General features: G+C 42.2%; 1 protein-coding gene across 2 annotated transcripts in view; it reads right to left on the reverse strand.

Annotated features, from left to right (window-relative positions):
• The window catches only part of IL17RD (interleukin 17 receptor D), a 65,690-nt gene that overhangs the window by 9,341 nt on the left and 40,453 nt on the right, over positions 1–15,896 (reverse strand). Inside the window, exons 2-11 of one of the 2 annotated variants that reach the window (XM_083727095.1) lie at positions 15,463–15,520; positions 13,803–13,928; positions 8,563–8,681; positions 7,802–7,922; positions 6,997–7,041; positions 6,744–6,895; positions 4,114–4,179; positions 3,345–3,399; positions 2,165–2,275; positions 108–292 (exon numbers count right to left, since the gene is read on the reverse strand). In XM_083727095.1, the coding sequence (XP_083583221.1) occupies positions 108–292; positions 2,165–2,275; positions 3,345–3,399; positions 4,114–4,179; positions 6,744–6,895; positions 6,997–7,041; positions 7,802–7,922; positions 8,563–8,681; positions 13,803–13,928; positions 15,463–15,520 (1,038 nt within the window). The remainder of the gene's footprint in view (positions 1–107; positions 293–2,164; positions 2,276–3,344; positions 3,400–4,113; positions 4,180–6,743; positions 6,896–6,996; positions 7,042–7,801; positions 7,923–8,562; positions 8,682–13,802; positions 13,929–15,462; positions 15,521–15,896) is intronic. The other variant, XM_083727094.1, reaches the window with a different exon arrangement.

Here is a 15,896-nt window from a genome sequence, read left to right on the forward strand (position 1 = left end):
AGGCAACTTCTAGAATCAGCCATTATGAAGCTCATGCTATTTGCATGACACGTTACAGGCCCACACAAGTAAATGCAAAGCACTGGCAGCAGCTACAAAGAGTTTACCTCACAACCACAGAAGTCCTGGAGGAAATAGGCAAAGCACTGGATGACATTAATGTGCTTCTGACAATCTTTATTGGAATAGCAGATGAACACTTTGGGCCGAGGTCGTTGCCTTTCCACATGGAGGGCAGCAGAATAGGTTGAAGATTCTGAACTCTCCTCATCTAAATGGGAATAGATATTTTCTAAATTGAAACAAAAAGTAAAGGATTTTACTAGCTACATACATACAGGTGCTGCCATTTTTTTCCTGCTTCAGCTTCAAACTTTAGCAGTTGATACATTTGTCTTAATTTCCCAAAATATTCCATTTTCCCTTCCAACTACAGACACCTTAAAACCAAATCCTCTTCAGCTATTTGACATAGTTGGAAGTCCTTACTGCTTGCCTGTTAAATGAATGTTCACTGACTGTGCCACTGGAGAGCTGCTAATGGAAACATTTGGGTCTAACAGACATGCACAAACAACTCTCTGCAGGTGCAGATTACTGTCATCCTCTACATGCCACAGCTGATTAGGCTTGGCCCTGTCATTAGACACCGTGAGGCAGCTTTCAGGCTGTTTTGAAAAGGCATTTGCTGTTCCACCTCAGGCAACAAGACGCCATGGGCTAGCCCTGTAGCCCATATAGCGCAAATGCAGAGTCTCATCCTAAACATTAGAAAAGTACCACCACTGCGTCAAGCAGCAAAGTCCAAAAAAATTAACTTTAGCAATGCAAGCAATTTAACTCTGGGCACAACCTGTAGAAGGGCTCTGGTGATGGTGCAACCCTAGCTTTTCCCAGCCTCCAACCCAAGGACTAAAGCCAGGGGTCGGTAACCAGCCCACAAGCCGTACCCAAACTGAGCCACCCGCTAAGCGAGTCTCTGCACACTGTGCTAAACCGGCACAGCGTGGCATGGGGACTTGCTTTCGTGGTGCTGGAAATCGCATCTGTGCAGACACCAGAAATCGCGTCTGCGCAGACGCAGGAAATCATGGGCGCACACGCTCACGAAGGGATCTCCACTGGAATGAACCAGCCCAGGCAAGGTAAACCTTGTTGACCCCTGGACTAAGCCTAGACAAACTTCAGCCATTGCTGAGGCCAAGGGACCTAGGCAGATGTCTGGGAAATCCCGGACATGTCCTCTTTTTGGGGGCCAACATGCCCATTTAGGGGAAATTTTAACATTTTAAAGGAACTGTTTCGGTTTGGGGGGGGGTTTATTTATTTGCTTATTTATTTGGCTTGGACACAGGCTGCTTTGCATACTGCTGCTGCTGCTAGCCGAAGCCGGGGGGGGGGGAGCACAGGGGCATGGCAGTAGCTCCTTGTGCCCCTTTCTCTGGCTCGGGCGGGCAGTGGCTCGGGCTATCCTCTTTTACTCTTCAAGATCTGGCAAGCCTAAAGGGACCACAAGACCCAGGAACTACATACCAAACTACAAGTACTGCTAAGATTGACTGGCGGAGTTGCAGGAGATATGGTGCACCTCTGGATAAAGGTCACAGCAGTGTCACCCCTTGCTGAATGGAAATTTCACCACCCAAAGATAAGGCTAGGGTTTGCTGAGCAAGAGCAAGTTAATCTCAATGTAGGGTTACAGTTAGGCTGGAGATTCCAGCAGCAAAACAGGGCTGAAGGAGAATCAGACTTGCAGAGTTGGAAGGGACCACGAGGGTCATCTATTTTATTTATTATATTTATTAAATTTGTATACTGCCCTATGTCCGTAAGTGTCGGGGCAGTTCAACCACCCGCAATGCAAGAATCTTTCACCCACTTTGGGGCTCAAACCCTGAAATTAAGAGTCACATGCTCCACCTACAAAGCTATCCAGAGCACTTCTAACAACAGAATCCAGCTTTAGAAACAAATATAATAGTAAATAATAATAATAATAATAATAATAATAATAATAATAATAACAACAACAACAACAACAACAACAACAACAATTTTTTATTTATTCCCCAGCCACTCTGGGCGGCTTCCAATGTTTCCTTCCAATGTTAGCACTGCTATAGATATTTCCCTCTTACAATTCATCATATGGAAAAATACATACCTTGCTGCTTTTTGCGGCACATCACTGTGAAAAGTGTTGCAAATGCAGAGACGACAACCAATGGAACTGTAATGGCTATTGCTCTTATCGGCCCGGCCCATGGGGAATGCACTTTGAAAAGTAGAGGAAAATCACTAAATTAGTTCTTCTCAAATTGTGATATTCTTAACGATCTCCTCTTCCTACTGCCATTGCTGGCAAGCCTACATTAACTAAATGGCTTCTTCTTCTTTTTTTTTGCAATACTGCTATATTAAATCATATATTTGCAGTATGTTGTTTTTTTCTATTAAGTCCACTGTAGTGCCTGCATCACAAATAGAGCGCCACTCTCCCATCTCTATGTAATTGGTATGTGGGAGCGCTATTGCAAAAAATCCTCCACCCTATATACCTTTCCATCAATTATCACAATTATAGAATTCACCATCAATCCAGGGAAACTAGCACACAGTAGAGGGTGATACACTAGTGGCAGCCAACAGGATGCCCTCTGGATGTTGTTAGATTAGACTGCACTACAACTCCCATCATCCCAATTACTTGCCTATGGCTGATGGGAACTGGAGTTCAGCAACTTCTGGAGGGCATCATAATGGCTGTCCTTGCTGTACAAACTCCGTCTTGTAGAACAACCCAACCTCAAACATGCTTCGCACTATTTAACATTGTGTGGATAAGCCATTACACAGGGTACAGCACTGATGAGAGAGGAAGGGCCTCTGCCCTCTTCTTGTGATGTAATGCAGAGGTTCCCAAACTGTGGTCTGCAGACCACCTCAAGCTTTATTCAGGTGGTCTGCGGCATGTCTGTGAAAAACACAATGTGAATTCTATGGAATTCAAACTGTAAATACATTATAAGAAATAAAGGAAGCAGCAAAATACAATATAAGAAATAAAAAGAAGCAATTACAATAAAATTAAACATCATATAGCATTTAAGCACAGCGCATTACAACTGCTGCAACAGGCGGAATAATCATTAAGTGGTCCACCTCAGCAATTTTCAAGTGATCTATGGAGAAAGACCACAGCTGCAAGAACTTCCAGAGCAAAGGGTCAGTGTAGAGCTGGCCCATAACTTTTAACCTTAACTGGGAGTTAACTGGAGATTAAGAATTATTCTTCAGATGGAAATGGCAAATTAACATCTCTTTCAAGTAGAAATATATCATACCTGGTTTTAATGCATAATGCATTGTTTTCCTTGTTGTATTGGTATCGTCAACCAGCTTTTTAAAAAAAGGGAGGGAGGAGAAAGAAATTTTAAATGCTTTATAACAATATCTATTTTTAGAGATACGACAAATCACTGCTAAGTACCCATGAGTCAAGAAAAAAGTGATGTTACTGGTAAAATAAGAATTGTGTACACTTTTTATTCATTTGATGAATAAAAGTGATGGCTTTCCTGTGTGAATGAGTCCTTTAGCCTCAAATACAGAAGCTTAGTATTGCCTCAAAAACAATGCTTTTTAATAGAATTGATTTCACAGAATCAACTGTAAAGCATCCAGTAAACAAAGAGCAACCACACTCTGAAAACATGAATGAACCAGTCTGGCTTTTTTAAAACAACAACAACAACAACAACACAAATTAGAGCTATGAAATTAATTAGACATGTTTGAAAAAAACAAAAAAACTTCAAACATGTTGAAGAGTCTCTCCAAGCCGCAAATGATGTTAGTGTTAATAAGATAAGAATCAAGGTTTAAAACTCTTCTTTGGATCAAGAGTTACAAAGATAGCTTGATTTCAAGCTACCACCCCTATTTTTTATTTGCAAATAAGCAACCTTTTCACCATGGCAGTAATGTAATGATGTAGCATTGTCTAACTACATTCCCAGCTTCAAAGGAGATGCAGAATGCTGACACCTTTAATTTTGAAGGAGAACAATTTCTGTGAGCCCCAACTTCTCAGACTACAAATAATTGCATTACCTCTATTATATAATCTCCTGGTGAGACATTCTGAAGAATACAGCTCGTGACATCTGTATTTTTTTCCTACGGAGATATGAAGTGTTTTCTAGTAAGTCATTTGTATGCATTTGAATGCTAAGCAGAAGGTGCACTCCCATTAAAAAGTAGTCAATTTGGAAATTCATACTGCATCTGAAAATCATCCAGTACAAATAAAGGCAAACACAGAACAATGTTATTAAGCCCAAAGACGTTGGAGTCATTGATCAAATGAATGAATGAATGAATGAATGAATATTTATTATTTTTACCCCACCCATCTGGCTTGGTTTTCCCAACCACTTAATGTCTTACATTAAGAAATCAGAGCCCATGACCTAAAATCCAATAGTGAACACAGGGCTGTGTTCCTTCTCAGAGTCAAATGAGAACTCTGCTGCACTCACAGACTGGCTCAGCTGGTTCAGAGCCAAGTGTATCAGACTGCCTAAGGGAGCAGATTCCAAAGACAAATACATATGATTGAAAGCAATCAGTATTTAACCCAAGGAAATTAGAATTGCAGTTCTTGTGGCCTTTGGTGAAAACCTTACATTAGCATTCAGTTTAAAGATGCACAACTTTAAACGACCCTTAGCCCAGATACATTGCTTACTGTTCCCAGGTTGCAAAAAACCCCAAAACAAAACTCCCTATCCCCACCCCCAAAATGCAGGAGCACTTGTAAAATTTAAACCCAACTTTCACTCTCAAAAAAATAGCATGCATGTATACTGATATATGATCAAAACACTGTGGTGCATGTCTGTGCTATCAAGTACTTTGCATGCTGCAGTACTAAAGTCTAAAAACTGTATTATCCTGTTCTATGTGGATCAATCCAATGTGAATAGAAATAACTGCTAAGATCCCATTGTTGTGGCACAGAATGATTGAAAGAGATCTAAGTTTTGCACAGTGGGCATGATCCAGGCAATATTGAGCACTTTCAAATCCCATTGATTTCAATGGATAAGTCGGGCACCCAGTGAAATCTATCCTATTGAAAAAACCACTACATTCAAAAATGTTTTAACTTTGGTGGGAGAGTTCCCAATGGGTTTTCCTAGTTAGAAATTCCTGGGAGCAACGTAGCATATTCTCCACTCAGCTGTAATAATCAGTGAACCTCATCCCAGAAAGTTCACTTTAAGTACACTGATGAGGACAGCAACCCCACACTCATATTACATCACAATCAGAGATACACTGGCAGCAGGTCTGCTATATCCAGAACACAGTCTGGAAGGGAGCAAGCAATTTGGAAAACAGAGGGGCGAAATGACAGATGCATGAACAGTTCCTGGAAATTCTACCACTCTTCCCTAATCAGAGGCCATGCTGATGATGATGCCAAATGATGTCCACAAACAGAGGGAACCAATCCACACAGGCCAGCACTTTTAGAGAGAAGTATGGCACCAGATCTAGGACTGGCAAGCTGTTTTGCTATTGAAATGGGTGCCCATAACTCTGCCCTTGTTCATCCACTCCACAGTGTGCTGGGTGCATAGATTCTGTGTGCCTGTTGAGATGCAGCATGTTTTTCATTTCATCAGCATAGTGGAACTTCTGCTGAATTCCGCCAATGTTAACTCCTTGGTTTTCAAACAGCTTAGTTCTCAAACGTTTTGGCTCCCAAATGCTGCAAACCCAGAAGTGACTATTCCGGTTTGTGAACTATTTTTGGAAGCCGAATATCCGACAAGGCTTCCATGGCCTCTGATTGGCTGCAGGAGCTTTCTGTAGCCATTCACTTTGGTTTCTGAATGTTTTGGAAGTCGAATGGACTTCCGGAACAGATTCCGTTCGACTTCCAAGGTACGACTGTATTTAGGAACTGTGCCCTAAATCTGCTGGAAATTAGGTCCGCCAGCACAGAGCTGTTAACACTTAACTATCAGTTAGTCAAGGGACGCAGGTGGCGCTGTGGGTTAAAGCCTCAGCGCCTAGGACTTGCCGATCGAAAGGTCGGCGGTTCGAATCCCTGCGGCGGGGTGCGCTCCCGCTGCTCGGTCCCAGCGCCTGCCAACCTAGCAGTTCGAAAGCACCTCCAGGTGCAAGTAGATAAATAGGGACCGCTTACCAGCGGGAAGGTAAACGGCGTTTCCGTGTGCGGCTCTGGCTCGCCAGAGCAGCGATGTCACGCTGGCCACGTGACCCGGAAGTGTCTCCGGACAGCGCCGGCCCCTGGCCTCTTGAGTGAGATGGGCACACAACCCCAGAGTCTGTCAAGACTGGCCCGTACGGGCAGGGGTACCTTTTTACCTTTTTATCAGTTAGTCAAATTTATTTGCTAAAAAGCATTGGGCACCACTAAACTACAATCAATCAACTTGTGCGATACATTTTAACATAGATGAGCCCCAGCACATTGGACCCTGTTTCATGCAGTAAAATTTTGTCTGGTCTGTTGGAATGCTAAAACAAAACAGACCATGTGACATATTTATCCCGATCAACCAGTACGGAAGATTTTTATTTGTTCTGCTCAAAAAGGAAACTGTCCAAAGAATCTCTTTCATAAACCTGTCCCTACAGGAATTTTACGCTTAACAGTTTCATGTACAGAGCATTGTGAACCATGTTATAAATCATGCTCAGCCAACCTGTTTGCAAGTCTTCTGTTTGAAGTGTCCTTCGTTTTTAAGTTTGTAGTGCAGATAATAATATCTGAATCCAAAATTATGCGGTGCATGGTCAAAAGACACATGCATATTAAAGCCTTGCTGGGTAACGTTCAGATTCCTTGGCTTCCAGACTACCAAGAAAGAGATATTTAAACATTAATTACTATTTTAGGAAAAACTCTTAATTATACAATCTTCATTTAAGGAATGCTGAGCAAATATTTCCACTTACAAGGTTTGCAGGCTAAGTTTTCTGGCTGCAGTAGCAATTCACAGGCTAGCAAGGGGAAAAAAACAACAATGGATTCTTTAAAACTCAGGTTTTACAAATAAGTATACATCCTTCCTTTCATCCAGGTTGGGTTATAAAATGGTATATTATATCACAGGCTTCAGAATGTCAAAGAATTATTTATCTGTTACCTGCCTAGAGTCCTTGGAATAAGGCAGGTCAAGGATTCCAACAAATAGCTTGCACAAATATAGTTTTCCATAAATTTGCTGGGCATCATGTAAAAAGCAGGACCTACTTTACACCAGCAAGTCATGTGACCCTCACTAAGTGAAAAAGAGGAAAAACAGAACCCAGGGTCTCTTAACAATTGCTTAGTTGTAGCATCAAGCAATTATAGCATCAAGCTTTGAAAAAATAGATGTCAGACAATCAGGTTACTCATAGGATGGCTGAAATTGTCATTTGAATCTTATCCTGATAGGTGACAAGCAGAGGCACAACCTTATAATTCTATTTTACCTTCCTAAAAGAAATCATGGGGAGATGGGGGGGGGAGGGCCAGAGCAATCTGAATGCCATTAAATGAACTTATTATTAATATATCAAAACATTTCTTAACACTTCCTGTATTGTTGACTGTGATTCCCATTCCCATCTTTCTTTCCAAGACCTCCAAATTTATTTGAAGTAGATTTTAGCTGGAAGTGGAAACTTCGGCGTTTCAAGTTGCTACCTGCTTTCCTTAAGACGCAAGACACAGGTACCTTTAAAAGCAGAAAGCTGCAATTGCCAATGCACTTACGCCGAGTTCTGAAGAAAAATGGGTGGTAGTTGCTTTCGTTCTTAATGGATGGGAAAGGGACAACCTTCACAAAGTAGTCAGTTTCAAATTTCAGATTGAGAAAAGACTGAGACTCCACTCCCTGCAAATGGTTGGGGGAGGGGGGGGGGAGAAAGAGAAGATAGAAATTAAAGCCAGTCAGTAACGTATTTTAAAGCTTGCTGCATGGTCACTTGAGTGCAAGTAGGTTTTATTTGCCATCTTTCTTCTTTGCAAGTGCTTTGAAGCACATGGGAACCAAAAGGGGACCCCTTACTTTTTCGAATGACTTAATTAACTACTCTCTTAAGGAGGGCCCAGGCGGGTTCATGATTTTACAGAAACCAGGGCTGGTGGGAGTCAGGAGTTTGTAAAAGCCTCTCTCTCATAAAGTGCTGGTTCTTGGTATAAACACAAGCTAGAAGTCTCTTGGCTTGTCCCATAATATTCTGATCAGAAGCAAACACCCCCCGCCCCCCGCAAAGTAGTCATACACTTTCCTTCTGGCACTTCATAGAACTATTTCCTTGCTGCAAAGAGGTAAGCAGGGGAATTTTCAAAGAGTAGTATGCTCTGCTCTGATAAAAACAGAGAAAATGTGTTCTAATAATCAAGGTCACATGTACCAAGAAGCTCCACTAACTTCAAATAGGTTTCTCATAGAATAATAGTTCTGGATTTTTTTATCTGAATTATTCAACACTTTCTAAAAAAATACTATTTCCTTAAAATATACTACTTACAGTCCATTTATAACTTGAATTCAGCTGCTTTGGGTCTTTTAAGACCAACTGTTGACATTGTCTTCCCTCTGATTTTAACTCTTCAAGTATTACTCGAAATCCCTTCAGAAATTCAATACCTGCATACATTTAAACAAAAATCAAATACATATTTAAAGGCTGGATGTGTATGTGTGTTTTATATACAATGGATATATATTCATCAGCTGGTTCCTCCCATGTGAACTTCCCCTCCAAAAAAACTTTGTACAGTGGTACCTCGGGTTAAGTACTTAATTTGTTCTGGAGGTCTGGTCTTAACCTGAAACTGTTCTTAACCTGAAGCAACACTTTAGCTAATGGGGCCTTGAGCTGCTGCCGTGCCGCCGGAGCACGATTTCTGTTTGCATCCTGAAGCAAAGTTCTTAACCTGAAGCACTATTTCTGGGTTAGCGGAGTCTGTAACCTGAAGCGTATGTAATCCGAGGTATCACTGTACTATTAATGGTGCATCATATGAAAAAGCCACACTACAGTGGTTCCCATAGTGTTGAGCTAATGCTGGAAGAGGCTCTGTGATATTAAAATGCCTGGTGCCAACATGCAACTAACCGTATTTTTCTCTTTTAATGTAGCATGTGTAGCACAGAACAGCACATGTAGCCCCTCTATCTTACTTTTAAAAATTTGCTAGATGATGAGCACAAGCTGCACTTACATCCTGCTCAGAGACAGGCAGCCACAAAAGTTGTCTGACCTTGGCACACAGCCAAGGCATTTGGATGCCAGGCCTGTGTCCCTGAGCATGTGCTGAGGAGCACTTGAGAGCACCTCTCATGAACAGCAAACAGTGCCTCGAAAGTACAATTCAACTTGAAAGAGCCCCAGGCCTCAAGCTTGGGGATAGGAAGAAAGTCCAAAACACCCACTGAATTTCAGAAAGTGTTCAAAGTGGCTACAGTTCTGAAAACAACTGAAAACGTCAGATGAAATCTGGTTTGGATGAGGACCGTGTTAAAAATGGTTACAAGGCTCAGAAACAAGGGTGGGTTTTGTCTTTTTGTTTTTAAGACAAGGTGCTTTGCATAACTGGCCTACAAACTATCTTGTAAATCACACACACTTCAGAAGAAAGGCTAAGTTTGCAATCTACAGTGCTTATACCATTCATGAACAAAACAGATTCTTAGTAAGAGGTTGGGGTGAAAAGCGAATCTAAGCACAGCGCCTGATAACTGTGTGTGTTTATAAAGACTGGGGGACACTCCCATAGCCCAAAAGTACTTAAACCAAAACTGGATTACCATAGTTAAACTCTGGATATTTGTTGAGTTTGAATGCAGGTTTCGAAACATACACACACACACACACACACACAAAATATATATATATATATATATATATATATATATATATATATATATATATGCAGGTTTTGGTGTCCTCGGGTGTCTTCCCGTGTAAAAGTTGGGGTGTCTAGGCGACGTTTCGACGAGGTCTCACTCGTCATCTTCAGGCTGGTGCTTTCGGCTTCTTGTTACTGGAACAGAGCGGGATCTCAATGTTTGAGTTCCTATAAATACTGTAGAGGGGGTGTGGTGTCTAGCCTCCAATGTTCTGGGCAGAGAGGAAGTTCCCAGGCTAGTGTGCCTTTTCTTCTTTTGTTCCTTAATTACTTGAGAGATACCTTGAGTGATTTCTTGAGTGATATCCTGAGTACCACTTAGGTGGGTCATTAGGTGTGGATTAGTTGCTAAAGTCTTTGTGTCTTGACCTCTTGAACTTTGTGAAGAGTTTTCCTGAGAAGATGGCTGTATTGCACTTAGTTGTGCTTTGGCTTGGCTTCGTGTATAGGGGCGAGCTGTGGTTTTGTGGCTTGTGTCAGCCAGATCTGTGTAGGGATTGCAGGGGGGTGCAGCATCCGGAGGTGCCACCATGGACTGGCTACTGGATGGTGTCAGTAATTCATCTGTGGAGAGGGTCTGGGTTTGGGTCTGGTGTGGTTGATTGGTGTTGGCGTTCTGTGTGCCTCTGGATCTGGTGTCAGTTTTTGTGGGGAGGGCTAATTTCCAGATGTCTGGCAAGCGGGATGTGTCGTCACGCTTGTTCATGTTGTGAGGGTGTTTCTCTATCTCGATGGCTTCCATGATTATTCTCTTGTGGTGATGTTCCGTGTTAAAGAGCAATTTGGAATCTGCAAAATTAATTTCGTGTCCTGTTTCTTTCATGTGTTGGAAAAGAGAGGAAGTTTTTTCTTCTTTTTTGACGGCATTCTTGTGTTCTGCGATACGTGCATTTATTCGTCTGTTTGTTTGTCCAATGTACGTGGCTGGGCAGACTTTGCAGGGTATTTCATAGATCCCTTGGTTTTCCAACTGGATTTTATCCTTGGGGTTTCTGAGGATATTGGCTATTTTTTGGTTGGTGCAAAAGGCTGTTTTGATATTGTGTTTATGGAGGATTTTGCTAATTTTATCTGTAGTGCCCTTGATATAAGGAAGGAGGGCCATGCCATTGTTTTCTTCTGTGTCTTGGTTTTTGGGGGGTGTTTCCCAAGCCACAAAACCACAGCTCGCAAGCCACAAAACCACAGCTCGCCCCTATACACGAAGCCAAGCCAAAGCACAACTAAGTGCAATACAGCCATCTTCTCAGGAAAACTCTTCACAAAGTTCAAGAGGTCAAGACACAAAGACTTTAGCAACTAATCCACACCTAATGACCCACCTAAGTGGTACTCAGGATATCACTCAAGAAATCACTCAAGGTATCTCTCAAGTAATTAAGGAACAAAAGAAGAAAAGGCACACTAGCCTGGGAACTTCCTCTCTGCCCAGAACATTGGAGGCTAGACACCACACCCCCTCTACAGTATTTATAGGAACTCAAACATTGAGATCCCGCTCTGTTCCAGTAACAAGAAGCCGAAAGCACCAGCCTGAAGATGACGAGTGAGACCTCGTCGAAACGTCGCCTAGACACCCCAACTTTTACACGGGAAGACACCCGAGGACACCAAAACCTGCATTCCTGTACCCGTGAAAATCTACGAAAGCATATATATATATATATATATATATATATATATATATATATATATATTATTTCAGGGCTCTAAATAATCTTGCAATGGGAAATACAAATGAGCCACCCACTGTGTTCTTAATATTTAGAGGAACAAAAGCAGTGTTTGTGCTAACATATAGACCATGAAAGAGAAGAGTTAACGGGCTCCCTGTTACCTGAGATCCTTCAACTACAGTTCTCTCTTGATGCTTTCAGAAGGATTAACCTCTGATCATTACAAGAGAAAGCACCAAGCTTTGTATCCCGTGGAGATTGGATGCAGCCAAACCTGCAGCTGCAGATTACCAATTCAGTAACTCTGCACTCTTCGAAGCACTGAGTATCACTTCCACATTCCTTCTCTCTATCTGCTCATTGTTTTCAATTCAAAATTCATCAGCGGTAAGCTGCATGTTATCAAGCTTTAGACATTTTTCTATTTCCACAAAATATATTTACTAATTCTTCAGCAAAGTACATTTCTATAATCAGTTCATGACCTCAGCCCTTTTGAAAGGCTAACAGATTTAAACACACACTGAAAGACACAATTGTTCTGTAAGGTGTATCCCTGCATTGAATTTTGTTTATAAATGCTGTTTATACTTTCCTTACTTTATTCTTGGAAGGTACAAGAATTCACTAAAATCTACAGTGGTGCCCCGCAAGACGAATGCCTCGCTAAACGAAAAACCCGCAAGACGAAAGGGTTTTCCGATTTTTTAGCGGCTTCGCAAGATGAATTTCCCTATGGGCTTGCTTCGCAAGACGAAAGCCCATAGGGAAATCTCCGGGGACAGTGGGGAAGCGCAGCGCGCCTTCTCCTCTGTTCCCGGACCTGTCCTAAGGCTTGCGGTGGGAGGTCCGGGAACAGAGGGGAAGGCGCGAAGGGCTTCTCCTCTGTTCCCGGGGCTTGCGGTGGGAGGAGGGTTTTTCCTCCCCACCGCCAACATTCAGAACAGCATTCTGAATGTTGGCGGTGGGGTGGAAAGCCCTCCTCCCACCGCAAGCCTTCAGGACAGGTCCGGGAACAGAGGGGAAGGTGCGCAGCCTGCTGCCCCGCGCGAGGGGCGCTCTTAAGCAGAGCGCCCCTCGCGCCGGGCCGACATTCGCCGCTTGGAGAGCCCTGCGGGGAAGTCCTGCAGGGTTCCCCAAGCTGCGAATGTCTGCGCCGCGCGAGGGGCGCTCTTCTTAAGAGCGCCCCTCGCGCGGGGCAGCAGGCTGCTATCCGCAGCTTGGAGAGCCCTGCGGGGAAGTCCTGCAGGGCTCCCCAAGCTGCGACTGTCTGCCCCTCGCGCGGGGCAGCAGGCTGCTATCCGCAGCTTGGAGAGCCCTCTGGACCTCTTCTGAAGGCGGGTGGGGGGCAAAAGTCTTTGTCCCCCCTGCCTGCCTTCCCGGGGGATTTTAAAATGCTGGCGGGCGGCAGCGCTGCCGCCCGCCAGCATTTTAAGATCGCCCCGGACAGCGGAGAAGTCTCCGCTGTCCCGGGAAGGGGGGGGGAGCAAAGACTTTCGCCCCCCCACGTCGGCCTTCAGAAGAGGTCGGGGGACAGACTGTCCCCAAACCTGGTCTGAAGGCGGTTTCCATAGGAACGCATTGATTGATTTTCAATGCATTCCTATGGGAAACCGTGCTTCGCAAGACGAAAAACTCGCAAGACGAAAAGACTTGCGGAACGAATTAATTTCGTCTTGCGAGGCACCACTGTATTTCCAATTAAGCATGTCTCAAATCACAATTGTAAATGGAAAGCAGGAGAGGCACAAACAATCTCACCTAGAGGGGGATGAATCAAAATATGCACCTTTAAGAACCAGTGATTTTAATGGGAGAGGGTTAAACATGCACCGAACCATTCAAACCTAATCTGCACTGAAACTGATTTTCAAAGGACTTCTTAAAGATTTAGCAATTGTACATAACTTGCCATTTTTTTAAAATGGCGAGAGTACCTTTTCAAACATTGCAAATAAGTGTCCTTCACTCTAGAGTGCTTAGTTTAGCTTATTTGGACAGCCTGCAGCTCTTTTCCTAACAAATTTTCTCAAGTTTCTAGCCCAAATTTTAGGGGGAGATTTGAGAAGAACTGGATGGTGACAATAACAATTCTACTTGGAGCATCCATGAACAGAAGTCATCAACTAAATGCTACTACAAAGGGCACATGAGCACAATTTCTTTTTTATTCGACTTACCAATGGGATTTGCTGTCCACAGTATTGTCACGGCAACTTGATCAGAGCATGCATACTGGCTAATAGTGATGTTCTGTACATCACCAATTACATGCTTTCCCAGTGAGCTCAAATAAGGAGTACAGTCTAAAGGAAGAACAATCGGGTGAAATACATTTAATCCAGGCCTTACGCAAAGACACATTCATTATCTTAGCCACTATACTTTTTGAAAAAAAGTTCTGCAGAAGATGTTCCTGCTATCTATCAAGCCTCATAATTCTGTTCTCTAGATGACTGCTCTGAGATATAACACCATGATATAGCTATAAATTAGTGAAAGCTCCTATTCTGCTGCACAATTCAAATGAAGGACAGCAAGAGCTTCCTATTAGCAAAAATAGAAACCTGTCTTTTAATAGGAAGTTTGGAGCAAGAGCTTCCTGCAACATCTGGATCAAATTAATAGCTAGCTTTCCATTGTTGGATTCCTGTTGCTAAGGCTTTATGCTCAAAAATGACAATCTTATTCCATTACTTTTGATTTCTTTTCAGAAGAACAAAGAACAGATTTCGGGTAAATATATCTTTTGTACTTGACAGAAAATAGCTTTTAAAAATACCGACTATGGAAAGGCGGAAAAAAGGTATCCATGGTCCACGTTAAAAATAAAACCATTAATGACAAAATTTTATGTACTATGAGATAGGGTCCAATGTTAACAAGGAAACACAATTCAGCAAGAATTAACATTGTAAATTATTCACTTTTATGGGGTTAAACGTGGGTGGATCATAGCCTAGCTCTCTAGTCTCTGTTATTTCCTCATGGTGATGAAGGCTGTAGTCGTTATGAAATACCCTGTATGGAGCAACTACAATAGTGAAAGTATGCAAGAATGGCTTTCTTGGACTTCCTTTCTTCCAAAACCCAACCAAAGAGCCAGTAAAAACCAGTATCATCTGCCTTATTTGGATAAGCATGCCATAGCATGTAAGTAGCTTAAAGCCCTTTAATTCTCTTCTCTGTGAACAAGTGTGTTGCTGCAGTTAGAGCACCATCCCTAGTGAGATCCAGCAGGCTTCTTTCCATTCTAGATGAGCAACGTAAGACAATTCTTATTCAAACTGGCATCCCTCAGTTACCAGAGCTCTCTGAATTTTACTGTTTTGTTTATTTGTTCTGGTGAGGTCGCTTTCTATTGATTTATCGTTTTAATCGTCTTTGTTGTTACAAACTGTGTTTGTACACTGCTTTGAATGCTTTGTTTTGCAGAAGGGTGGATTATAAATGACATGAAATAAATGGCTGGGGAGGCAGGTTTTGGGTAGACACACATATTATGCATGCACCCTTTTTTATGTTGTTACCTGTAACAGGCCTACATTAGGTGCATTAACCTCTGGCCCTCCAAATGTTGCAGGAATATAACTCCAATAATGAGATCATTGACAAAGCTGGCTAAGGCTGATGCTCGACAACGTCTGAGAGATTAGCCACTCTGCTCTAAATAATTAGATTAACTAAATAAAATGTGCTAATTCAACAATTCTCTATTATCACTGTTGATTTTTTTTAAGAAATAGATTACTCCAATACATGGTGTTAAAAACTAATTTAATACATTAACAAATGAAATGAGTAAACGTGTTTCCAGAGGAAACAGGAAGGAGAACTTACTGTCATACTTAAAGGTGATATTAAGTAACCCGGGATTCTTTCCAATTGGCGATAAAGCCTACAGAGAAACAAGAGAAAAGTTTGTTGTACACTAATTACTTTGAATTTGAAGATAACTTGGACTCAGCTCACACATGAATTCATTTGGCTCTTCCATCTCTGATGACTTTAGCTGAACGTTAATTGCCTCCATTGGAAAGCATTGTTCTTCAAATGAACTTTTGTTAGGAGTACTTGTCCAGATCAGAAGTCAGGAAGAAACCAGGTAAAGGAATGAAATCCATACAACTGTGATAGCTCTTTAATGCATTTAGGTTGCACACATAGAATCAAGAACATGTGAAAAATTAGCTCTACACACACACACACACACACACACACACACACACTTATTCTTCAGGTAAATAAACTAATGCTTGCGTAGAACAAGCTTA

The sequence above is a fragment of the Podarcis gaigeae genome (assembly GCF_964106915.1).
Source record: "Podarcis gaigeae genome assembly, chromosome: 2".
NCBI lineage: Eukaryota > Metazoa > Chordata > Lepidosauria > Squamata > Lacertidae > Podarcis > Podarcis gaigeae.